General features: G+C 41.4%; 1 protein-coding gene across 1 annotated transcript in view; it reads right to left on the reverse strand.

Annotated features, from left to right (window-relative positions):
* The window catches only part of LOC119416071 (voltage-dependent calcium channel subunit alpha-2/delta-4), a gene marked incomplete in the record, with an annotated part of 72031 nt that extends 46466 nt beyond the window's left edge, over nt 1–25565 (reverse strand). Inside the window, 18 exon segments of the mRNA XM_037683249.1 lie at nt 1386–1472; nt 3209–3283; nt 3362–3442; nt 4992–5069; nt 6707–6724; nt 6925–7058; nt 7131–7209; nt 7690–7803; nt 7891–7980; nt 9686–9760; nt 11366–11516; nt 12480–12540; nt 16029–16160; nt 16247–16409; nt 19102–19161; nt 21204–21320; nt 22338–22419; nt 24900–25565. Coding sequence (XP_037539177.1) covers nt 1386–1472; nt 3209–3283; nt 3362–3442; nt 4992–5069; nt 6707–6724; nt 6925–7058; nt 7131–7209; nt 7690–7803; nt 7891–7980; nt 9686–9760; nt 11366–11516; nt 12480–12540; nt 16029–16160; nt 16247–16409; nt 19102–19161; nt 21204–21320; nt 22338–22419; nt 24900–25000 — 1698 coding nt within the window.
* Nucleotides 25566–26393: the final 828 nt, after the last annotated feature.

Consider the following 26393-nt stretch of genomic DNA (forward strand, 5'->3'; position numbering starts at 1 on the left):
TAACTGTTACTACAACCGGGTTAACTGTTACTACAACTGGGATAACTATTACTACAACCGCGTTAACTGTTACTACAACAGGGTTAACCGTTACTACAACAGGGTTAACTGTTACTACAACTGGGTTAACTGTTACTACAACTGGGTTAACTGTTACTACAACTGGGTTAACCATTACTACAACTGGGTTAACTGTTACTACAACTGGGATAACTGATACTACAACCGGGATAACTGTTACTACAACCGCGTTAACTGTTACTACAACCGGGTTAACTGTTACTACAACCGGGTTAACTGTTACTACAACCGGGTTAACCGTTACTACAACCGGGTTAACTGTTACTACAACCGGGATAACTGTTACTACAACCGCGTTAACTGTTACTACAACCGGGTTAACTGTTACTACAACTGGGTTAACTGTTACTACAACTGGGTTAACTGTTACTACAACCGGGTTAACTGTTACTACAACCGGGTTAACCGTTACTACAACCGGGTTAACCGTTACTACAAGCGGGATAACTGTTACTACAACCGGGATAACTGTTACTACAACTGCGTTAACTGTTACTACAACCGGGTTAACCGTCACTACAACCGGGTTAACCATTACTACAACCGGGTTAACCGTTACTACAACTGGGTTAACTGTTACTACAACTTGGTTAACTGTTACTACAACTGGGTTAAATGTTACTACAACTGGGTTAAATGTTACTACAACTGGGTCAAATGTTACTTTCTTCTTTAGTCTCTGTGTTTGTTCACATGAAACATGATACTCCTCTAATCATTTGATGCGTTTTTGTTCAAAATAAAAACCAATTAGACGAATAGTTACAGCAATAATTAAAAACAAAAACAAACTTTACTCGCTCAAGACTGCATTCATAAAACACGCTCTTGTATTGTTGGAACGTGAAGAATGCTGAAGGACATTTCCTAACAGGACACCGTAGATGACCTTTTTCTGTTATATATTGCAGAAAATATAAAAAAGCAGAATAAACCACCTGCTGCTGGTTAGCTTTATTTATTTAGTATTTTTTACCACAGAGAGGGAACTTTCATGAAGAATTAGCAGAATCAGCAACTGTTTTCATGCCGGACGCCCTTCCTGACACGACCACGGATCCACTGCGTGAGCCCACATGTGTGGAGAAGAGAAGCAACTATGGGGCTGAGAGCCTTGCTCAAGGGCACAGAATGGGGCAAATGAGGGTGGAGGCAGTGGGTGTGTCACTGTCCCATCCAAACTTTGTTTTAACGGTCAGGGAATTTGAACCTACGACCTCCTGACCCCAGGTTCGCTTTAGGACAGAAAAACCTGAAACTTTTAATCCAATCGGCAGCAGTCAGTAGTTTAAAGCTGAGTTTACCATCTCATCTGCGTCTTCCCACTCCACTTCAGACAGATCCACACTGTTGTAGTTGGGCTTTGGCTTCAGTTTTGTGCCGTCTTTATACTGCAGGGCAGAGCAAACACTTACTGAGCGTTTGTGAGTGTCTTAATGAACGACAACATTCATTTCATCGGTGCTTTGAAAAAGTACGTGTACACCCTGAACTTTGTCACATTTTAAAACTCCAAAGTATTCACCTGAAATTTTACGTGAAAAACCAAGACAAAGTAGCTCATGATTGTAAAGTTAGGAAAGGAAAACGTTTTTTACAATTAAAAATCAAAAACGTGTGGCAAGCGTATGTGTTCAGCCCTTGAAACATCGTAGAAACTCATTTACCCATTCTTTCTAAAAAAAAAAAAAGATCTCGGCTCATGTTAGTTTTGCTGCCACATCAGCTTTTGAGTTTCTGTTTAGTAGCTATTCTTCTTTTACCTTGGAGTCCCTCGTGTCTGCCTGCACTTGGGTTCAACAATACGCAGAACATGTCACCACTGTATGCATGCACCATACTGAACATGGCCGATTATAGAGATCCATGTTATAGAGAAAGACTAAAAGAACATCTCCAGGCAGCTTCATGTTCCTCTCACCACAGCTGACAGTGGTATTAAAAGTAGAAGGTCCGTGGGATTTTAGCCATCTTTCCAGGATGTGGTCGCAGGAAGAACTTCGACTCTAGGTTGATCAAATAGAAAAAGAGCCAAGCAAGACATCCAAAATCATTCAAGCTGAACTCCAAGATCAAGGCAAACCACTTTCTGATTTTAAATTGTAGAGATTCTAACAAAAAGACCCAGGAAGGCTCGGCTGTTGACAGCAAAAGAGGTGGAATGCCCCCACTGGGTCAAATCATGACGGAGAGAATTTGATCCCAGATACAAGCAGCTGAAATGAGCTTCCTTCGTCGGGTGGCCGGGCTCAGCCTTGAGATAGGATGAGGTGCTTCGTCAGCTGGGGGGCTCAGAGTAGAGCCACTGCTCCTCTGCATTGAAAGGAATCAGTTGAGGTGGTTCAGGCATCTGACAAGGATGCATCCTGGTCACGTTCTTTAGAGATTATCCAGGCACGTCTCACTAGAAGACCCCAGGGAAGACTCAGGACTCGCTGGAGGGATTGTGTATCTTCTCTAGCCTGGGAGTGCTTTGGGGTTCCCATGGAAAAGCTGGAAAGTGTTACTGGGAAGAGGCATGTCTGGGTTTCTTTCCTGGACCTGTTGCCTCTGCAGTGCTACTCCGGATAAGTGGTAGAAGATGGAGATGGAGAAGGAAGATCCACAAATGCACGTTGACTAGGCTCAATGCTTTAGGGAGAATTTTTCTGAGGCTAATGAGACAAAACTGAAGTTTCTGGTGGACAGCACAGTGGATTAGTGGTTAGTGCCGTCATTTCTCAGTGAAAAGGTCTCGGGATCAAATCCCATCCTGGAGCCTTTCTGGTGGAGTTTGCAAGTTCTCCCCATCCAAGTGTGGGTTTGGACCTAAAATGTGCACGTTAGGCTTATTGGTAACTCTAAACTGTCCCTAGGTGTGAGTGAGAGAGTGAATGGTTGTTTGTCTCATTTGTCTCTATGTGTCCCTGTGATGGACTGGAGACCCGTCCAGGGTGTCCCCCACCTCTCACACAGTGACGGCTGGCGATAGACACGAGCTCTCCACAATAAACATATACCCATTTGATTGGCCTTTATTGAACCCTTCAGAACATTTCATACACATTAACACTACGAATATAGATTTGGTAATCAGAGCTGTATCTGTACTTTAAGTGGCTTCAAAAGGAGCAGAACCAAAGCTCACCAGAGGTCGGAGGTCAGGATGAGCCAGAATATAACCATTGTTGTTGATGAGAAAGGCATAGCCATGTGCTCCCAGCTAAGAGGAAACAGAAAAACAAGTTAACTTTTCACCTGTAATTAAGAAAATTGAAATACAACGAGGACTTTGGCTCACCATGTATCTTGGCGCCAGCTTCATCACCTCCATGAGTGGGATGTCAGTACCGACCACGCCAAGCAGAATCCCATGAGACAGCTAAAAGCATTGACAGGATTTCATCATATAGTTTGAGTAGTTTAATAAAAGAAAGAATGAAAAAATATAGTGGACAGTGAAAGATCTTATTTCTTTGTAGAATTGATTCTGTCAGTGAAACCCACGAGGGCCTGTTCCGTTACATTTGGAAGCTTTGAATGTTTTGGACGGCAAGTTAAAGCTCCTGTGACATCTAATTTTTGTAATAAATATGATATTATTTTTTGAAAGATAACAATAATAATCATATTGCAAAAACAAAGGTCACACTGCTGAGATGAGCAGCTGTTGAGGTATTCACATGCCCAGTAAGAGGAAGTGATGTCAAAGGGGAATGTCTGCATGTAACCACAATGCTTAACAGAGAAGAATCTGATGTTTCTTTACATTATTTTGAGTCACAATCATATAGAGACGAAGAAGAGTCAGAGTTCAAATAATATTGTTTCAATAAACAAAAACCAGGAAGTTCCCGTTTTTAAAAAAAGTTCCCTTTTGACGTCACTTCCTGTATCACTTTGGATGTGCATCTACAAATTATTAACTAGGCGTATAACAATACATCGATTTACATCGATGCATCGAGTGCCTAAATGGCCTCGCACCCCTCTACCTCTCCGAGCTCCTGGAACCATATGTTCCGTCTCGGGCCCTGAGATCATCGGACCAGCTTCTTTTGGTCGTTCCAAAATCACGCCTGAAGCTCCGAGGGGATCGAGCTTTTTCAGTCAGAGGTCCCAACCTGTGGAACAACTTGCCCCTCAACATCAGGCAGGCCTCCTCCCTCCTGATGTTCAAATCCCTCCTTAAAACGCACCTGTTTGCTCTGGCGTTTAATACTGTGTGAGTTAGTTTATTTTGTTCTGTGTACCTCATTTTAAATTCTGTTGTTTTATGATTGACGTTTATTTTTACTGCTTGTTTTTCCTTAGTGTGATCATTAGTGTGTGTTATTGCTCCAGTAATTTTAATTCTGTATGATGTTTTTGTTTTGCTGCCTATGTTTTGCTACATTTCTGTTAAGCACTTTGATAACAGTTTATCTGTTTTAAATTGTGCTCTACAAATAAAGATGACTTGACTTGACTTGACTTGATTAAAGGATTCAAATACATCATGGAAAAATAAAAACATTGATTAATGCTGTCATTTTTAAAATACTCTTTTATTTTGAAATTCTCAAGGCACATCCGTGTCATCATTTCCGTGCGTGGCTGCGCTCGGCAGCCGCCTAACTGTTAGTCAGACCAGTTCAATATGGCCACCACAGAAAGAGGAACAACCCGTGTTTCACAGATGTTGAGTTTAAATGACGTGGTAGCAGCTGAGTCATTCCCAACACATCACATGAGATTGCATTTAATGTGATTTTCTAAATTTGACCAAAAAGTCTAAAACTAAGTCATTTTTTAAGATAGGAATTTAAAATTCTGTCATTAAAGGTGGTGGGGAATATACATTAATTCACTCACACATGATCAAATCTGTCGTCCCCAGGACTGACAGCGTGACAAAATGACGTTTTGAAGGAATAATGTGTTGAACTGACCGTCTCTTTCTTCTTGCTAAAAACTGGCATTGCCACTGTAGTCATCAGCAGTAAACTCTGAGCCTTGGTGTAAAAGAGCTGAAACAAGAATTGGCACACCAAGTAGTCGTTATTTCTCAAACATCATCATCTGAAATGCAGCACCAGGCAACATTCATCACGAACAGAGAGCTAACTGGACTCTAATGGTCCTGTCTAATTAATGGTCTAATAGTTCTGTTCCTGGACTGGTCATTACGTGATAAAGAACATTTTCTGGTTTTGCTTATAGTGCGTTAGTGCGTAAGGGGTTTCCATTTGTCTTCAGTTCTTTCAGTTACCCTTGTAGCTGATAGATTCAATGTTAATAAACACTTAAAATGTAATTCTAGAATAAAACTCTAAATCAGTGCAGCCCAATCCGGACCCTCCATAGCTGCTATCCTGCATGTTTTGCTGCTTTGACATGTTTGATTTCAATAAATGAGCGATTGACAAGCTTCTACAGAACTTGAAGTCAAGTTGAATATCAGGGAAACAACTAAACATGTAGAAGTGGCCCTCGAGGACCAGGACTCTGCACCACTGCGTATCTTATCAATTTGAGGCCAGTGATGGTAGCAGAGCCTTTTGTAAGTGTCTACAGAGAAGGCCGTCGGACTTCTGTTCTTGTTTCTCAAAGACTTTTCGCATGATGGTTCAGAGTTTATTAACCGGTGTTTGGACATTCACATTTATAGGATCATTGGTGCTACTTGACACATTGACCCAGCCATAGGTCCATACGTTGCATGGATTGATAGTCTCTGTGTGGTTTTAACCATTCATGTCTTGAAAGTAAAACTTGACATTTCAAAGTCCCTGTGATGGACTGGAGACTTGTCCAGAGTCCTCTGCCTCCCCTACAGTGACTGCTGGATATGGTCACCAGTGACCCCATGACTCGAAATGGAAAAAGTGGGTAAAGACGATGGTCTTGTTGGTTAACAGCTCATAGGAGAGACAGGTGAGTCACTGAGTCATGTGACTCCTTCTCTAGCTGCAACGTCCAACCTCTGACCAGAACTGAAGAAGCCTCCCAAGTCTTTCCATGAGTGAAGTGTTTGAGTAATAATAAAAGAAGTCATTTAAGCCCTCATTATGGACATGTCCTGGATGTCTGAGAATCACTACACCGATCCCTCCAACCTGAATATTAACACTACATCTGAGAATTAGGGGGTATGAGACCGTTCAGGATTTTTGCAGAAGGTTGTCAAATAAGTTGAATGGTGCATTTACAAAAAAAAAGTCATGTCCGTGTTGTTTATAAATGTGTTTTAAATGCATCATTTCCCTTTATATAACGTGTGTCTGTAAAGATTAGCACCTCTTCCCTCCAGTCCAACATAAAGCGCCGTTGTGACCAACATGCTGCCTTTTTAAACTTGCTGCAAACCAACTAGTTCCTGTGACATGAACCTCAGTGGTTCCATGTCTGGATTGGGTTCTCAGGTTCTCGCTTTTCACAGATTACTTGTAATTTCTACGGCTGTCTCCCTGGAGTCAGCTCTGTTTGATTCAATAAAGACCAGCTGCCCCTAACCGTAGTCCACCATTCTTTTAGCTACGTCAACAAGGCTGTATCAGTATGAGATTTGGGGCAAGCTAAGTCTAGAACTGGACTTTATCAGAATAAATCTGATGAGAAACTAAAGATTGATATAAGACACTGTCTTTAGTTCTCTGTTCTTTACCTCCTTTGTGTTGGGAAGCTGTCAGGATGAAGGATGTCCCAAAGGATGATGGGAAATGATGACACATAAATGGAGGAAACAGACAGATGAACATGAAGAAGATGATAATGACTGTGTAGTAAACTAATGGAAAGACGACGATCACTTCCAAATTAAAATACAGTAAAAATATTAATAGGCTTCTGCTGTGAGTCGTCTTATTGGCCAGCTTGGCTCACCGCAGTGTCCATGTAGGCTTCCGTCCAGATGATGTCATGGTCGTGGTTGATGACCATTGGTCGGCTAAGCACATGCAGGTACTCCATGACGTTCTCCTGAACATCCGCCAGGGTTGAGATGTGTGTGTAGTAGCCTGAAGAAAGCCACAAGAATATACGTGAGTATACTTGAGGAGAAAGTACGAGAAAACGCGCACAGGTCTGACCTTTGTTGTTGCAAGCGATCCACTTGGTGTTCTGGGCGAAAGTCATCTCTCTGCCAATGAGGTAGGTGAAAACTCGCACCTGAACAAAGAGGTGGTTATACTGAGCCGGCTCATCTCAGGTACTCTCCACACGTTATCCTGCACTTACTCAGGCATGACTTCGGTCAAACTCCTTTTAAGAATAATTACAAAGATATTTTCAGAAACAACTGTAACTTTAATGTATTACAATGGGACTGAACTGATTGTTGCTCGGATTGAATCTGACTTGAATGGGCTTAGAGGATTTTTGTTTTGAATTTACACTTTATTACATGTTATTTTAATTCTATATTTTCCCCAGTAACTGTATTAGAATATAGCTATTTTAATTTTTTAATTAAAACGCATAATGCTGTTCCACATAACTATTTGCACCATAACCCTGTCAACATGCACAAATAGTAAACTGAAGGTAAAGTACGGTCAGTTTGGGCCGTGGGGATGCCATGGCTGTGAAACATTTGAATGCTCATAAGAAATAAAATGTGTTTGGTTTTTGCCCGGTGCTGGTCCTTACCCTTCGGTCAGGCCAGTTGAGCTCCTCAAAGACAGACTCAAAGTCCTCCATGGCTCCGTCTGTGATGATCATGATGGCCTGATTACACATGCTGCCCTGACCCTTCACCCTCACCTGCACATACACACAAAGCTCTGTCAAACTTTTCTTTAGATTATGTTTTATAATACATCATAACAAGGTTGACCTGAGGACACAAACCTCATTCAGGATCTTGAAGGACTCCTTCAAGGCATGCTTGATTTTTGCTTCTCCTTTAACATCTAGGTCATCCACCAAAACCTTAAAGTGCTAGGAAAAGATAAAAGAAACAATGTTTTGTAATTGGTATTTACAGCATCTTAAGGGTTATCTGAGCCAAAGTACAAATCTGTCAGGATCTGTGTGATTTGTATTGTTTTAGTCTTCTTATGGTTCTTGATTTTAGTTGCTGTTTTTTTTCTGAGTCTGTTTGACTTTTGTCTCAGCTTCTCCACTGTTTTGTGTTCCTGGGCATTAGCAGCAGGAGAACTATCTACAGCCAAACTGGAAAGACTCTGACCTCCCGAAATGAAGTACTCCAGGTACCTGAGTACTGGGAAATACTCTCAGATGTACAGATTTTTTATGCAGAGTTGGCTATGGTCTCTGAGCGGCTTGCAGGTCTACTCCCTGGGTTCCCCTTTTCCGCTGCTCCACAACAGGTCCCAGAACAACCTGGCGAGGCTGAAGCTCCAGTCCAGAGGTCCCCGAGCAGCCAAAGAAGCAGCCGAAACAGCCTCAGCCAAAGGAGGTCTTGGTGTCTGTTGCTCCTGCTGAGGTCTCCATGTCTGCTGAAGTTCCAGTCTTCAGGGTTCTGCCCTCCAAGAGTGTTGGCCATGACGTCCTACCTCCATGTGTCTCTGCGGGTGTGGTGGTGGCCAGCTTGATCTTTGAACGGGAATTTTCTTACACCAAAATGCAGCAACGCACCAAAATGGAAGCCGGTGCCTCTCGTGTTTTTTTTAACATGGATGGACAGATGAACGGAGGATATTTCCAACTCCCCACTTTGTTCCACGATTGGGGACAAATATGGATGCTCCATATGTTAGCTAAAGCTATGTAAATCTAAGTAAGACAGTAGCGATATATGGATGGATGTTTCCCTGCCGATGCCGTTTCTGTTAACCTCACTCCACGTGATCCAGTGTTCTGATGAAACAGCATCGCTGGTGCAGGCGAACTGGCTGCAGGTTCGATAATGGTTCCTGTTATTATTGTGTCCGGCTTCCTCAAGTTAAAACTAATCAAAATACTCCTGTTGTAAAGCGCAAGCCGCATGTGGAATATTAATCCAACGGCTCCTGCAGTTTTTAAGTATCACAGATGTCCCTGTGCCACTTAGCTTAAGTTTTCCTTTTTTATTAAGAAATCCATAAAAAGCAACCAATAAAACACTGAGTTTGTAATAAATTTTTGTTTACACCCATGTGTGCAACAAATTGTTGGTATCCAACAAAGTATCCACAACAAACTGAGTTCCTGGGACTGAGTTTGTTGTGGCTCCTCGAACTGATGAAGTCCTTTGGATGAAGGATGAAACGTTACAACAACAAAAAAAGATGACCTGGCTGATGTTTGTTGGATTGTCTACCTGGATTATTGAGCATGAACTTCGAAAGTGTTGGTATATTGATTGTTTCCAGTCGTAACGTTCTTAGTTTGTTTCACAATCAACTTCAAAACAACATCGAGGTCTTTTTGACCTTCAACAGAAAACCCCAACAGCCCAGTGTGTGCTTGTGATGTCACGATGCAACGGGTGGACATAAGTTTAAAACTGCGCAGTCGAGAAAATCCAAGAGTTTGAATTAATCTAGAATGACTGAGTATGTTGTGAACGTATAAAGAACACGTTGTGTTTGACCGTAATACTAAAATCCAAATTCCTCTGAGAAAAATGAGAAAGAAAAATCCGATCACATCAAACTCAAACTTGATCTTGGTGAACCCAACAGTTCCTGGATGGTTTTACCTCTCTGTTATCCAAGTCCGCCTGGACCAGAGTTCCTCTGAAGCACGGCTCGATGTAGCGAACATAGTCAGTGTACTACAAACAAGACGACACAGAAGTAAGAAGGTTCACATGTTCAGACTCAAAATATACAGCACCTTTTTATCAAACCAAGACACTCAAAGCTCTTTCCAACACAATCTGTGCCTCATTTACCTCCACACACTTTCATACAGCTCTCTACTACGTCTCTACAAGATAATCTGAATCTGTAGAGACGAACCAGGGCTTTACATCACATTCATACACTGATGGGACACATCAGAGGCAATGAGGCGTTCAGTGTCTTGCCCAGGGACACTTCAATGACTGCTGGTGGCATCAAACCCCCAACTCTCCCATTTGGAGGACGACTGCTGTAACCACTCAGCCACAGCGGCCCCATGATAGGAAGCCCTGTTAACATACCACCTTAATTTGAACTAAAGGAAAGTCACTTCCTGGTAAAACGCAGTGCGGGAGCTTTTTACTGAATGACTGTTGCTGAAATCAGCTGAAGAGGTTTCATTAACTGTTAATGTGAGCTGAATGTGAACAGCTGACATTTGCTGAACGACCAAGACAAACAGCAGAAAAGTGAAGAAAAAACTGAATAAAGTAGAAATAAGCAAAATAAGCTGAAATGGGCAGATATATGCTGAATAGATGAAACAATCTGAGAGTGGTGGGCACAGCTCTGCTAACGGTTAATAGTGGAAAAGCATTTATGCTAACTTTTGAAACCGTTAGCAGAGTTATCTTACAACAAATTAAGGTTTTCCAACTTTAAGTCCAGTAACAAAATTCACAAGCTTTTTTCGAGTCTGCTGGGGGCGTGGCCCAAAAAGTATGTTAGGAACACTATTGGCTGACTGCGTGAACATGTGACAAGACGTGGTTGGTCGACGTAGCATCAGCTGGAAGGAGATGAAGACGTGTGGCTGAGTGAACGTCGTCTTAGCGGTTAGTGGTTTAACGTAAGTGTCCACTCGTTTTTTTTTTAGTTTACCTGTTTTGTAGGAATTACAGTAATTCACACTTCAGGCGTGTAGATTTGTTGTTGTCATGGTCTGTTTATTTCTGGTTATCTTAGTTTCTCCTTGTGGTTTTTATTTTATTTCTCTGTCCTTTGTGTTTTGGTTCTGCTCCTGGTGTTTCTGCTTCACTCCTCATCCTCAGTCAGCTTCAACAGGTCTTCAGTCAGTAATGTCTCACACCTGTTTCCAATTAGCAATCATCCCAGGTGCTCTCTCCCTCAGCTCTATTTAAACATGTCTATTCACCACCCCAGCAGCGACTCGTTAGTTTTGGTTTCACACCAAACGTCTCCGTCCTCCCTCCTGTGCTCCCTGATGTTATCCCTCTCGTGTTCCGTATAATTTTTCTTTTTCTAAGTATTTACCGCCCCGTTGGCTTTTTGTTTTGTTATTTGAATAAATCAGTTGAGACACTGCGACCTGTCCAGGGTGGGCGCCAGTGACCCCCGTGACCCGAAAAAGGAAGAAGCGGGTAAAGATAATGGATGGATGGATGGATGGATGGATGGATGGATGGATGAATAAATCAGTTCAATCAAGCTCCTCTGAGTCTGTCTGTATTTGAGTCCTATCCACCACCGGCCACAATAGTTGTTTTAACAAAATGTTTTTAAAATGTTCTCACAGCAATGACATTAACAAAGTCATTCTCTCCCAGCGTGTCCAGGATGGTGTTGATGGTGTGTTTGGCAATGGTCATCTTCAGCCCCTTCATGCTGCCGCTGATGTCCACCATAATGACAATATCTTTGGGAGATGTGGCTGCCTGGATGTACCTGCAGAGAGAACGTGTAGACTGACATTTGTGCTTCAGTGCTCAATATTCATAGTGTTGAAAATGCATTTTGAGGTCTGTGTATGAATCCTTGCACTTTTGCAACCCATTTGCAGAAATGCACCATACGTTTGCACCATACGCACATGTATGGTGTGCATGTGCACAGCTGCACAGAGAGTGGCGAAGGCTGCACAGAAGATGTTGGAGTCAGTCTCCCCACGATCACAGACATCTACACCTCCAGATGCAGGAAGAGGGCCACCTGCATCATGAAGGACCACACTCACCCAGCACACACACTTTTTGCCCCGCTCCCCTCAGGAAGGAGGTTGAGGAGCATTAAGTGCAGAACCACTAGACTGAGGAACAGCTTCTACCCTGAGGCTGTTAGACTCATGAATCTATAACCAGAAGAATCACTGTGATGACACTTTAATTGGTGATATGTCAATTTATCTGTGCTGCTGATCCATGCTGCTGATTTCTTAGCCATAAGCTGCTGTATTCATATCCATCTGCTCACAACAGACTCATGTTCAGGCTGCTGTTTAATACACCATATTCATTTACATTATTATTTAGCGTATATCTTAGATCCTTATATACTGTTCCTTTTGATACTTTATATTTTTGCTATTTTTGGGTGTAACTGGGACCTTGAGTACATAATTTCATTCCACCTCATGGACCACATGTGAAGTGAATGACATTAATGAACCTTGTTTAGGGAAATGCACAACTATGTGATCATTTAGCAGAGCCCAAACAGTCACACACATCCTCAGCTGACACACGTCCACGTTTACATCTGAGCTCAAGTCCTGAGGCTTCACATCGAGTCCACAACAGACAACAAGTCCGCCACACATGCAGTTTTAATTGCATCATCATTTCTCTGAAAGCACAGTAGAAAAACAAGACACTTGAAATAACTTTGGAGTTCTTTGAGGACCAAACTCACCAGTTTCTGTTCCTGCAGTCAAAGGCGACCACACCGTTGGAGTCAGGAGTCCATTTGATACCTTTACAGATAAAGACATTATGTTGATTCACAAACAACGTTTCCTAACAGGCAGGACAAAAGCAACACAAAGAACCTCCTCAGATAGTAGCAGTGAGTTTGTAGATTATAAAAATACTCAGTAAGGAAATATTTAAACAAGTGTGGCTTTGTTATTGAGCCAAACTGACACTATTTAAGTCAGGGGTGTCAAACTCACTTACAAAAAGGGCCAAAATTAAAACCTGGGCCAGTCTCAGAATCTACACGAACTCAAATCAGAGACCAGCATCTTCTCTTGGTCACAGGTTCCTCAACAAGAGTTTGATTGGTCTCATTTGATGTTCTCTGTTGTGCTTTCGACATCATAATCAAAGATTGCTGAAAAAATTCAAGAGATAGAAGTATTTTACGTTTCACATATCATCCTGGAGGCCAGATAAGATGTCACCGAGGGCCACATTTGGCCCCCGGGCCTTGAGTTTGACACATACGCTTTAGAGTCTAGAGACTTTTCTCCTCTTGAGGTGCTCAAATCCCTCATTAAAACTAGCATTTTTTGAAAGAATACACATCACATGCTTCCTTGCAGGCCAAGATTTCAAATAAAAGTGTGATGAGATCTAGCATTGGTGTTTAGAGAAGTTCATTTATCACCTTATTCCTGGAAGCTCTTTGGTATAAATGATGATGGGTACTACTTCCTGTCAGACAGGAAGTAGCAGTCAGCATTGGTTAACCATGGTAGTGGAGCACAGACTAAAGTTTACATTCAGTTTATCAGATAAAACTCTGTTTTTGTTTTGTTCACATTAATTTAACAACCATAAAGTTTAGTAAAATAGCCGTGCTGCGTTCAGGTACCTGTTGTGTTCAGGGCTGCAGAACAATCAGACCAAACTAAACAGTGGCTCCAATAACAGAGTTTGAACACGGACCAAAACAAAAAGAGTTCCTTTGAAAAGAGCTTTAGTTTCATCTTCTACCTACAGATGAGGAATTAAGAAGAACATGTCTGAAAAATGTGAACTTGAAGAGACCACCCAAACTCTGCATGTGAGCTCATTTCACTTTGTTGACAATTCAATTCAGTTCAAAAATACTTTATTAATCCCAAAGAGAAATTATTTGTTGTTGTAACTCGTTATCCTCATTTCATTAAGAGATGTTATAGATGCTGATGCTGTAGGCAGGAAGGATCTCTTGTAAAGGTCCATCTCACAGTGGATCCTAAGAAACTGGCTGCAGATGCCGTCTGATCCGTCCACCCAGACTCAGCTGGACTCTCGGTTCCCCCGGACTGTAGGACCGCCTGAATACAGAGCAGAACTCCTCCCAGAGTGATGGCCACTCCTCCCAGCAGACTGCCGAGTTCCTCGTCGCTGCGGACAGCCAACTGTAGGTGCTGAGGGACGATCCTGTTCTTCCGCTGTCATGAGCCGTGTTCCTGCTAGTTCCAGGATCTCAGTGGTCAGGCACTCGAGCACAGCTGGTAGGTAGATGGGAATGCATCCACAGAACATCCTTTCAACTCATTTGAGATTTGGGGCTGTAGTTGAGATATTATTTGAGCTTTTGAGATGTTAATCAGCTGTTGGTTGTAGAAAACTGCCTTGTTGCCATGGTTACGCATCATAACAAATGTCCAAAACTAAAAAAGTTTCAGTAAAAATCCTTCCAGCTGCACAGCATCCGATACCAGAGGAAACAATCATCCAAAAAATGTGATTTACATCCAGAAAAAGAGGAATTAAAGTTTCCAAAATCAAAATCTCAGAATGAAAGTAAGAGAGCTGCTCCGACATGCAGCCACCTGGAGCGGCGCAATTCTAGAAAGTTCAAGACAAGTTCTAGACAAACGGAGGAAAACCTGCATCCTACTTTGTGTTTGGACGACAATAAACCACCGGAGAAGAGACGCTGGATCCTCAGAAGGATTGAAAACAGTGATGAGAACATCAGGTATGATTTCAGGTGTATGGAGGTCACAGCTTTATATATTTGTTCATCTTCAGTTTTATGATTTTCTCTGTAATGAACCCAAGCTCAGTGATGGAGGACTTTAAGACTTTGTCTGGACTCTGTGTCTGATTTAAGATCAATAAGATTGTGTCCCACCTCTTTTAACAAAACACCGCCGACCTTATTACTGTGGAGACACTGATACACTCAGAGCTTCTCAGGTTGTTCATCACTTCACCGTCAGAAGAACTGAGTCAGTGAAGTAGCTAAATATGCTAGTAGATGTAGCTAAATATGCTAGGATAAGTAGCTAAATATGCTAGTAGATGTAGCTAAATATGCTAGGATAAGTAGCTAAATATGCTAGTAGATGTAGCTAAACATGCTAGGATAAGTAGCTAAGTATGCTAGTAGAAGTAGCTAAATATGCTAGTACATGTAGCTAAATATGCTAGTAGATGTAGCTAAATATGCTAGTAGATGCAGCTAAATATGCTAGTACATGTAGCTAAATATGCTAGTAGATGTAGCTAAACATGCTAGGATAAGTAGCTAAGTATGCTAGTAGATGTAACTAAATATGCTAGTACATGTAGCTAAATATGCTAGTAGATGCAGCTAAATATGCTAGTACATGTAGCTAAATATGCTAGTAGATGTAGCTAAATATGCTAGTACATGTAGCTAAATATGCTAGCAGATGTAGCTAAATATGCTAGTACATGTAGCTAAATATGCTAGGATAAGTAGCTAAATATGCTAGTAGATGTAGCTAAATATGCTAGTACATGTAGCTAAATATGCTAGTAGATGTAGCTAAATATGCTAGTAGATGTAGCTAAATATACTAGTAGATGCAGCTAAATATGCTAGTAGATGTAGCTAAATATGCTAGTAGTTATAATCTGCAGCCACTTCTTCGGCTCGTCCTCCGTCCCTCATCCTCAGCAGCAGCGGTGTGATTATATCGTCTTGTTTGAGCTCTGACAGGTGGTGTTCCTACATGTTTAAATTGAATCCACAATGCTCAGAGAAACTACATTAACTCGTCCTGTTCACACAGAAACAAATGCTGGTTTCGGTCCGTGCATGAAGTCGTGCCCATAATTCACACAAGGCAGCATGGGGGCGAGGAATAAGGTGGATAGGCCTCTGCTGCTGGTGCTCCTATGGAAAACTATAGAACCAAAAACTGCCGTAGGATGACAACAAAGGTTAAATCATATCTAGAACTGGTCCAGATGACATGATTTAACTGTTTTGTTGTTATCTGCCTGGATGATTGAGCCTACAAACCTTTTAAAACTTAAATCACAACATAAAGTGACATTATACAGATGAATAGTTTGATCATCCATTTTATCCTGTGATAATGAATGCAAGACGTATTTTCAAAATAAACTAAATACCAAACAGACATTTTCTGACTAAATACAGTTTTTGCCACAACAAACAGAACAGTCAACATAATATTCAACACAACAGGTCAAAACAGACACTTCCCCTTTAACATGAACAATTATAAGAGTTTTGTCTGGATAAACTTACCGGGGTAGATCCTGAAAAAGCCAAAGGAACTCCCGAAGTACTGCCAGGTGAGCGTGGGGTCTCTCTGGAAGTTGTTGATGAAGTTGTCATTTAAAGCCTCTGACATGTAAATCGCGTTGAGGATGTTCGGATCTGCTCAGACGAAGGACAAACACCGAATTAGACGTTTTGGGAACCAAGCTGGCTCTGGAGATTTTCTGCTGTAAAGACCCTCTGACCTTTGTTGTAGACGTTGGTGGGAACCTGGATGTTGCTCTGCTGAGTGTTCACAGGCAGGTTGTTGAAATGTTCGTTCTCTTCCAGGAGAAACTCTCCACCTAGATCCACGTTGTTCCCGTCTTCGTCCACGGTGTTGATTAGCATGGAGTTGTGGTAATCGAACTGACGGACAAAGCACGTGTAACGTTTGGTCACAAAGTACCAGGCGGCACCGTATCAGCTTCCAACCACCAGTCAGGTCACATGACCTGAGTGAAGGGGTCTCTGAATAAAACACTGATTAACTTTTGGAGCCATTTTGCTTCAAGATGGCCGCCACAGCTACCTGAGAAAACTCAAAATGGACTAAAACGCAGTCATTCTTTGAGGTATCACACTGAAAATTGGTGTGGTCGTAGCTGAGAGTGAGCCGTTATAAATTCCTGATGCAAATTGAAAATCCAAGATGGCCGCCTTAACTAAAAGGGAATACGATAACTCGGCTATTTTAAAGATATTGAGCAGAAATTTGGTGCGATTCCAAATGGCTATAATTCAGAGGTTTTTAGAGCTATTCAGCTGAAATTTAGTGTTTTGGTAAAATCCCTGATAAGACACTGATTTTAAATCAAAAATCCAAGATGGCCACCTGATCTAAAAAGGAAAAATACTATAAATCAGGCATTTTTAGAGATATTAAGTTGATATTTGCTGCGGTAGTGGCTGAGAGCAATGCACAATAAATACTGAATTCAAATAAAACTTTAAGATGGCCACCAAAGCTACATTTAAATGGCTTTATCAAGTATTTTTACACATATAGAGGAGAGTGAAGGAAGCCATTTGTGTTCAACACGATAAAACAACTTTAGACAAAGGAGGAGGTCTCAGATTTGTATTCAAATTTAAATCACATGATCAAAAAAAGTCCATGACATCTAAACCAATTAAACATTATTTATGTTTAGTAGTGAAAATGTACGTGTGTCATCACTCAATATGAGTTTGTTCAGAGGCCAACCCATTAAGTCCATCCCCCGGTTCATATGAATTTTGACTTCGCTCGTATCTTTTAACTCCACTGACCCATCAGGTCAAACAAAGGATTGTCTTACAGACGATAATAACGTTTTCTCCAAAACAGATGATTGGGGACGCACCTATTATTCTACACCTCGGAAGTGCGTCTACATTTCTATCCCCGTTAATTCGGCCCAAACCACAGCGTCTACCCCCACAAAAGTTATATCAAAACGACCGGCTCGGCCCCGTGATGTGTGCTATTACTTTTACTGGCATTTCGAGTTACCATGGCGAAGTAATTTGCGAACAAAGATGTAATATTTCACCAACTCCAGGAACTAGTTGGTGACTGCCCACTTATTATTCTACACCTGAAAAGATTATCTTTTTCAACTTTAATGCAGCCCAAACCACAAAGTGGACCCCCACAAAAGTTATATCCAAAGGACCGGCCCGGCTCCGAGATGTGTGCCATTACTTTTATTGGTAATTGGCGTTACCATGGCGACATATTTTGCTAACGAAAATGACAAATTTCCCACAGGAAATGAATAGGAGAAAACTTTTCAAAGAAACTGAGTAACGTCAGGAGCCATTTTGGTTCAACATGCATCGAAGGCACCTATTATCACCTATTATTATTATTAGTAAAAATAATTAACATAAATTATTAATTATTTGTTTAAATAATTACAAATAATAACATTAACAAATACTAATATTAATACTTGAGATTTACTATTAATTATTAATATTAATATAATTATCAAATATATTAATAGTTTTTAATAATTCATATATTTACAAAATATTAATAAGTAATTATTAATATTAATATTTATTATTAATAATTAATAATAAATCAAAGTTTCTCCAGGAACTTTTGAGTTGATTTTATAAGTCAATTTTAGGTCCATCTGAACTGAACAAACCATCAGCATCAATCATTCTGTGCAGCTGTTGGTCGATATTTGTGAGTTTGTTTACTGAAAAAGAACTAAAACTAAATGTAGTTTCTGTATGAAAGGCCCCCCTCAGTCCTTGAACATTTCACATGAGGTATTTTGTCTAGATTTTTCTGCTGGCTGGATTTGGGCCACTGGGGTCATAGGTGACGTTGTCTCAGGTTTCTTTGCCGTGGCGTCGACCCAGTTTCCTTACAGGATTATTGAAGCTTGATCTAATCTAATTTCAAGTGTCAGCCGAAGACTTAAAACTTCAATCTCTAGGTGGCTGGCACCATTTATACACACTGTTAGCATGGTATGCTAACATGCAAAGGATCAAAAACTGATTATTAGTTACACAGAAATAATGCAAATGTACAAAATACATTTCCACTAGAGCTTTATGGTTCCTACCTGCCTTTGTTTGAAGGGAGTAGAAATAGTGAGACGCAGAGTAACATGCGGTGTAAAATGTGCATGTTAAGCGCATGCATGCCACGTAGGTAATATTAAAAAGTTGCTCACAAGAACTGTATACTGGTTGATGTATTGAGATTTTAAAGAATAGTGATACGTGATATACGATGAGACATATCGTTCATATCTATTTTAATCTAGACGTTTGACGAATGATTCCTTTCTGAGGGTTTTATTCAAATCTGCCAAGTAGTTCATAGATATTTTGCTAACAATAATCAAAGGGAAACAGAACCAGCTGGACAACATGTCAGAAGCTTTTAAAAGCCAAAAGATCCGGAGAACAAGACGGTTTAAGGATTGTTTCGTATTTTTGAAATGAGCACAGATGTTCTAAGAGACAAGTGTGACGGAGGACCAGGTGTGAGATGGAGAGGAATTATGTGCAGCTGAGCGAGCAGGTGAACCAAAGAGGAGAAACCACTGACCTGCAGAGAAGCGTTGAACTCGTGGTACAAGTCGGCGTCCTCTGCGGACTCTGCTAACCGCTGCCCAAAGAGACGCGAAGGACAAACAGTAAAATAGAGATGGCACAAAATGAAGTGCATCAAGGCAAGGTTTGAAAAGGTTGGTGAAAAGTTATCGGCCACGCCTTACACCAGAATGTGACTGCTGCGTCGGTGCACAACTAAAAACGTGCATGTTTCACCACAAAGCTTTAAAAAATGTAAAAAGAGCAGAACTTTAAAGCTCCAGTTCGTTACACACCGTACCTTTAATGTTCAGCAAATGTCGTGTCTTCACTGCAAATCAGACTTCACTAAATTTAGGTCTGGATTTACAGAAAAAGGAGCCGAGACGTTGGCGTTAACCAGATTAAATGGAGTGGATTAACTACATTTTCTCAGTTTTATCATTTGCTTTTACTTATGATAAAGTCACTCAAGTTTACATTTTAAAAAAAAAAAAAGCCAAAACGTTTAGAAAAAGTCAAAGCAGTATTTTTGGAATGTATTTAAAATGTCAAAAAAATAAAGTTGTTACAGTATTTTGAGATTAAAAATAAAGTAGAAGACAAATATAATTGGTAAAACCTCAGAAAACAGTTGTTGACTTTATACTTCAGAATACATTTTGGTAATGAGGAGATAACAACACACGATGTCTGGAGCTAAACAGCCTGATAAGATGCTGATGATCAGGCTTTTATTGTGAAGGACCGAAGAGTTTTACTGTAGTGATGATGTTGCTGCAGTAGTAAGAAAGACATGCCTCTGGTTCAACAAAGGGGCTTTGAGAGTATCAGCTGCAATAAAGACCTATCATCCACTTCCTTATAAAATGGAGTTATAAATTATCTTATGATGAGAAATGAAGTTATTGGTTAAACCTCAAAAACGTGTGTAATCTCATGCTCTCTGTTCTGAACTGGTCTGAAAACCACGTCTTCAGATGAACCTTCTCTTCTTAATGTACCCAGGTGTACTTTCTATTTTAATATTTGATTTTATTTATTGATTTTTAAACTATTATTGTTAACCGGTGGCACGGTGGATCGATTGGTAGAGCTGTTGCCTCTCAGCGAGAAGGTTGCCTGTTCAAATCCCGGCCGGGACCTTTCTGGGTGGAGTTTGCATGTTCTCTCCGTGCATGTGTGGGTTTTCTCCAGGTACTCCAGTTTCCTCCCACAGACAAAAACATGCATGTTAGGCTGATTGGTAACTCTAAATTGTCCCTAGGTGAGAGAGAGAATGTTTGTTTGTCTCGTTTGTCTCTATGTGTCCCTGTGATGGACCGAGACCTGTCCAGGGTGTCCATGTGATGGACTGAGACTTGTCCAGGGTGTCCTTGTGATGGACTGGAGACCTGTCAGTGTGTCCCTCGCCTCTCACACAGTGACTGCTGGATATGGGCACCAGTGACCCCCATGACCCAAAATGGAAGAAGTGGATAAATATAATGGATGGATGGATGGATGGATGGATGGATGCATAGATGGATGCATAGATGGATGCATAGATGGATGCATAGATGGATGAATGCATAGATGGATGGATGGACGCATGGATGGATGGATGCATGCATAAATGGATGGATGGATGCATGCATATATGGATGCATGGATGGATGGATGGATGCATGGATGGATGGACGCATGGATGGATGCATGGATGGATGGATGCATATATGGATGCATGGATGGACGGATGCATGGATGGATGGATGGATGGATGGATGGATGGATGCATGCATAAATGGATGGATGGATGGATGGATGCATGCATAAATGGATGGATGGATGGATGGATGCATATATGGATGCATGGATGGATGGACACATGGATGGATGGACGCATGGATAGATGGATGGATGGATGTATGGATGTATGGATCATTGTTAACTCGTTTTATTTTTATTTATTTATTTTGTTGCTGTTTAATGGTTTCCAGCTGCATATTGTCCTTGAGTGTCCTAAATGACACTTTTAAATAAAATGCATTATATGTATTTATATGTATAAATTTAAACATAATTCTAATTAGTGAAACTTGGAATGCTGTGGCGTTTTATTTTTTCCTTTGGACTCACCTTCACAGTCTTCATCTTACTTTTCAACATCCGCTCGATGTCATCAGAGTAGTCCTTGACCAAATCGTCTCCTCTCACTTCCACAATCTTAACGACCGACTCCACATCCTTCAGTTTCTGAGAGGGAACAAAACACAGAGGCTTTACTGCATCACCTGCCGTTTCTCTGCAGACACAAGAAAAAAGTCTTCATCACAATGGAAGCCTGGCTAAAGACAACATCGGTAGTAAAAAAATTAAAAAGGTAAAAGACAAAGTATAACGTGTAACCTTGCATAACATTTAACCTTGATTTGTGACCTTGACCGTGGAGCTCACACGATCTGAAGATGATGCATTTGTGTATGAAGTTTCATTAAATTATCTTGAGCGCATAAAATACGGCCCCGAACAGTAAAAGACCTTGTTTTAACTTTGACCTTGATTTATAACAATGACCTTGGTCCAGATTTTTCCATCTTTACTTCTAAAGTTTAATCCAGTAGATTGAGAGTGGCAGCCGATGGGTACAAAGCAAGCCATGGTGGGTCTGATGTGGGCGGAGGTGGGAGAAGAAATCCTGTGCACGGCCAAGAACGTATTTTGCAAGGCGGTATAGAAATATACGTGTTTTTCAAAAGTCACCCACACAGTACGAGGCTACAGCTCACTGGGTTGCAGACACGTAGAACTCAGTACGACTGCAACGTAACATAATGTGCCGGTTATCTTCCAAGTTTAAGATGCCAACATTCACAAAGCTCTCTTGCTAGTCTGGAAGGTCCCCAGGCAGACCACCCAACTTCCATAACTGGTCTGGATGGTGCTCAGGCTGATTCCCCGAACTCTCTTTCAAATAGACATACGTCTGAGACTCTTCCCCTCAGCACGTAGCTGCAGAGGCTGCAGGAGGGCAGATGAAAGTGCTCTCACAGCACAGCATGACATGACCACATGGTCCTTGACATTTCTGTCCAAACTGCCACAACACATACATGAGATCTTGTTGCACCATAAATGACGGACACATGCTGAATGGATCAAAACAAAAGGTGAAATTAGACTCAACGTTTCTAGTCCAGCTGGATGAAGTAGCTGAACTTTAGTGACCCGACAGTCTTGACCGAGAACCTGACTCGTTTTGATCGTATTTACCTTCTGCAGGAGCAGAGAGCCAGAATATTTGGTTGAAAGGTCTTGAAGCTCCACGGAGAAGACTGATGCCCACTGCTGCACCCTGACAACAGAAAAACAGGAAGTTACAAGAAAATACAGAACAAAGGAGCTAAACTACTTCTAGTTCAGGAGTTTCATTTATAACCTTTTAGCTCTTTTGCTTTTAATAAGATTTTTATTATTATTATTATTATTGTGGTGTGGGAGAGTGGTGGTGCAGAGGTTAGAGAAGGTGGGCCTGTGATCAGAAGGTCGCCGGTTCAACTCCCCAGATTGGCAACATCAAAAATGTGGGTGGGAAAGGTGAAACACCCACACCTGCCTCCACCTTCATTTGCCCCACTCCAGGCCCTTGAGCAAGGCTTTTAACCCCCACCATTTGCTCCCCCGGGCGCCCTAGATAGTAGCTCTCTGCTCCACACAGAGGCTGTGGTAGCTCGATGGTCTGTGGCTGCGTCAGGAAGAACATCTGGCGTAAAAACAATTTCAAAGTCTTTGTGTGAGTTAGTTCGCGCTGAAGAAGGGAGCAGCCGAAAGTATAGGAGGTATTCAGTGCATTGAGAACAATCCCCACTACATACAAAATGCTAAATAGCCTCTAAAGCCAAAAATAATTTATGAATATAAGTCAGCCTTTTTAACTATGCTGTCATTTGGTAAGCCGGTAGTTGAACGTGATCCTTAACACACAGCAAAGTGTTTTTTTATTTTAAATGGCTGCCACATGGCAGGCCCGGTCGGGCAGGAGACTTCTACTCATTATAATAATAATAATTATTATTATTATATATTATATATTATATTATAATAATAATAGTTATTATTATTACCTAGCACCAAACTCAAATAAAGGCGTGGCTCAAGTCTGCGTGTGTTGGTTGTGCAGCGTGGTGCACATGCACACATGATCAGAGGCAACTGTGGGCAACCAACAAGTTTTCTAAAACGCAGCTAATTTTTCTGCTGCATCGTAAATCAGCCGAGAAGGAAATTTTGAAGGGCTGAGACAGCTGATGATGAAGTAGAAGATGATGAAGTCAGGTGATCGTTGGAGTTCCTATGATAAAGATCTACATAAAACTTTTCGTTGCTGTGCATTTGGTCACATAACAGACACATTTGGTGCAGGAGGAAGAGTTTCAGCATGTCAGGGTGATTTTTGCTGCTCTGTTCTTTAGCTGGAGCTCAGCGCTCATACCACACAGAAAAGCTGGGCTTTCTGGTGGCGAGTGTTTCTCCATCAAAGTTCAGCCATCTGTTTCCAAAGAGCAAAGAATAAAAAATAAACTTTCCTCAGGACTTACTTCAATACAAGCAGATGAATGCAGTGCAACAAAGAAGAGAGAAACTTTTCACAAAACCCATGGGCTCATTTTTATGGAGATAAGTCGACTGAAGAGACGCTGTATAAGTACAGTCCATTTACCATTTACCACCGAGCTGCCACAGCCCTCTCTGTGGAGCAGAGCTGTTGTCTAGGGCACCCAGGGGAGCAGATGGTGGGGGTTAAGGGCCTTGCTCAATGGCCCAGAGGGGGCAAATAAGAGTGGAGACAGGTGTGTTTCACCTTTCACCCACGTTTTGATGTTGTTGGGGAAGTTGAACCGGCAACCTTTTGATCACAGGCCCACCTCTCTAACCTCTGTTCCACCACTCCCTCCTATTGTCCAAACGTTAAAACAGACAATGAAACTTCTAGGACAATTGGAAAAAAAGATCTTACATTTTAGTTCAGATAAAAAAAATGTTAATGTGACAAAAAGAACTGCTTGAATTGATAAGTAATGATTAGAAGTTAGAGTGTTGGATTAGAATAAATATTAAATTGGTCTGTTTTCCATAATCCATGGGCTACGATAGGTATAAAACCCAAATTGTGTTCTTTTAAACAGCTCGTAAATAAATTTTCCCTCCCTAAATGTTGTTTTTCAGATACATTCAAGGTTGACATCATGCCAGTAGCTCATGTTTTTCCACTTTCACGATTCTGACTACAAGGTAAGGTGGGACAATGAAGTTGCTGACACAGATTGCTTCTCCTCAGATGTTGCAGCTGGTCACTTGTCAGTTATCCAAATACTCTATCAGAGTCATTTTCTGAGGTAAATATCTACCCTGGTAATCTGTCTTGACCCCAGTTCCTGCAGTGGAAGCAAGAGGGGATAAAAAAAAACTATCCCAGATAATTACCCTGCTTCCTGAAGTGGAAGCATGCCTTCGTTTTGGGTTGAAGTTAGGATTAGGGTTAGAGGATTGAAATGCAACTATAGTGGCTATGGTAGGATTACAAATTACCCTGAGATTATTGTGCTAAATGCATTTGTGGTCACAGGCAACTGAAAAACCAAGATTTTAACGGTGACTCAGACAAGAGAGCAGATGTCAGAGCCTTTAGGGAAACAACATTATGACGACCCAGATGATTTACCAGATGACAGCAGTTTGTTATGTGCAGATTTATTTTACATTATGTAAAACAAGTTAGACCCCATTAAGATTAAAACGTTTCATAAAATCTGTGAAACAATTTGAAGTACTCACGTCTCTGGTGGGATCTTCATTTGAGCCTCAGCCGTAATCCAACAGCAGAGACATCCCAGGATCCTGAGAACACTCCTCATTACTGTCCTCCTGCTCTTCATCCTCCGTGCTCAAAGTTCTTTGCGGTTCATACTTGACTAAATCTCTTGGTAATTATCCAGAATGAGAGCAGAACTTACATAAAATTCTTATTTTTTTTTTATATTACCAAAACTGTTTCGTCCCATTAACCAGCAGCAAAGAACGACCATGTTTGTATCGGTGGGTGTTTGCTCCTAAACGCATTCCATCCCATGTGGGTAAACCTGCAGCTGGAGTGTTTTCCCACTTTCTTGTCTCAGATTTTAATTATAGTCAAGTAAACTCCAAGCAGATTAGAAAATCTTAAAGCCGTCTAATAAAAATAGCTTTGGTCAAGCTATAAATCCATCATGCAGATATTTTGACTGTTGCTGGCTTGTTCAGGTTCCTCCTTGCTCTTTCAAACGGCTCCTCATAAAACCAGAGCGTTAGCATCGGCTCCATTCATCCCCTTTGCTGATGTTTTAGAAGGTAGCCCTCCAGCAGAATGCATTCATCTCTACTGCTGATGAACTTGAACACAATTCAGTTGGATTAAAAATTCCTCTCCAACAATAAACAGACTGAGAGGTGAGAGGCAAGCGAGGGCAGGAGGAGGGATTGGATCACAGCTCTGTTTTATCTAAAGAGGATTAGAGAGAGACAGAAACAGGCTCTCCTGCAAGCCAATGAGAGGTGCTGGGGGTGGGGTGTTGAGCAGGAGCGTGTTGTCCACTTTAACTTCTTAAACATAAGGAGGAGATAAACCAACACAGACCGTGACTCTGACATGTACCCATACAACGAGATAAATTATAACGAAGCAAGAAACAAAGAATTAACTCAGAACCTTCAGGTGCCATGGCTCAACATTAAGTATGGAAACAAAGTTTTGGGTTTTAGCTCAGCAAAGTTACAGCATCATTAACAGATGAGGTCAGGCAGAAATCCCCGTGGATGATGTTTGCAGATGACACTGTGATCTGTGGTGGGAACAGGTGGAAGAGAACTTGGAGAGGTGGAGGTATGCACTTGAAACAAGAGGAATGAAAGTCAGCCGTAGTAAGACAGAGTCCATGTGTGTGAATGAGAGGGAGGAGGTGGAACAGTGAGGCTACAAGGAGCAGAGGTCACAAAGGTGCAGGACTTCAAGGACTTGGGGTCCACTGTCCAGGAACATGGGGAGTGTGGTGAAGAGGTGAAGAAGAGAGTCCAGGCAGGATGGAGTGATGGAGAAAAGTTTCAGGAGAGATTTGTGACAGAGGGTGTCAGCAAAGGTCAAAGGAAACGTTTACAAGACAGTGGTGAGACCAGCTATGTTGTCTGGTCTGGAGACAGAGACATGGACAAAAAGACAGGAGACAGAACTGGAAGCAGAAATGAAGATGTTGAGGTTCTTCTTAGGAGAGACAAGGATGGAGAAGATCAGGAATG

This window comes from Nematolebias whitei, chromosome 10 (assembly GCF_014905685.2).
Source record: "Nematolebias whitei isolate Nwh7 chromosome 10, NemWhi1, whole genome shotgun sequence".
NCBI lineage: Eukaryota > Metazoa > Chordata > Actinopteri > Cyprinodontiformes > Rivulidae > Nematolebias > Nematolebias whitei.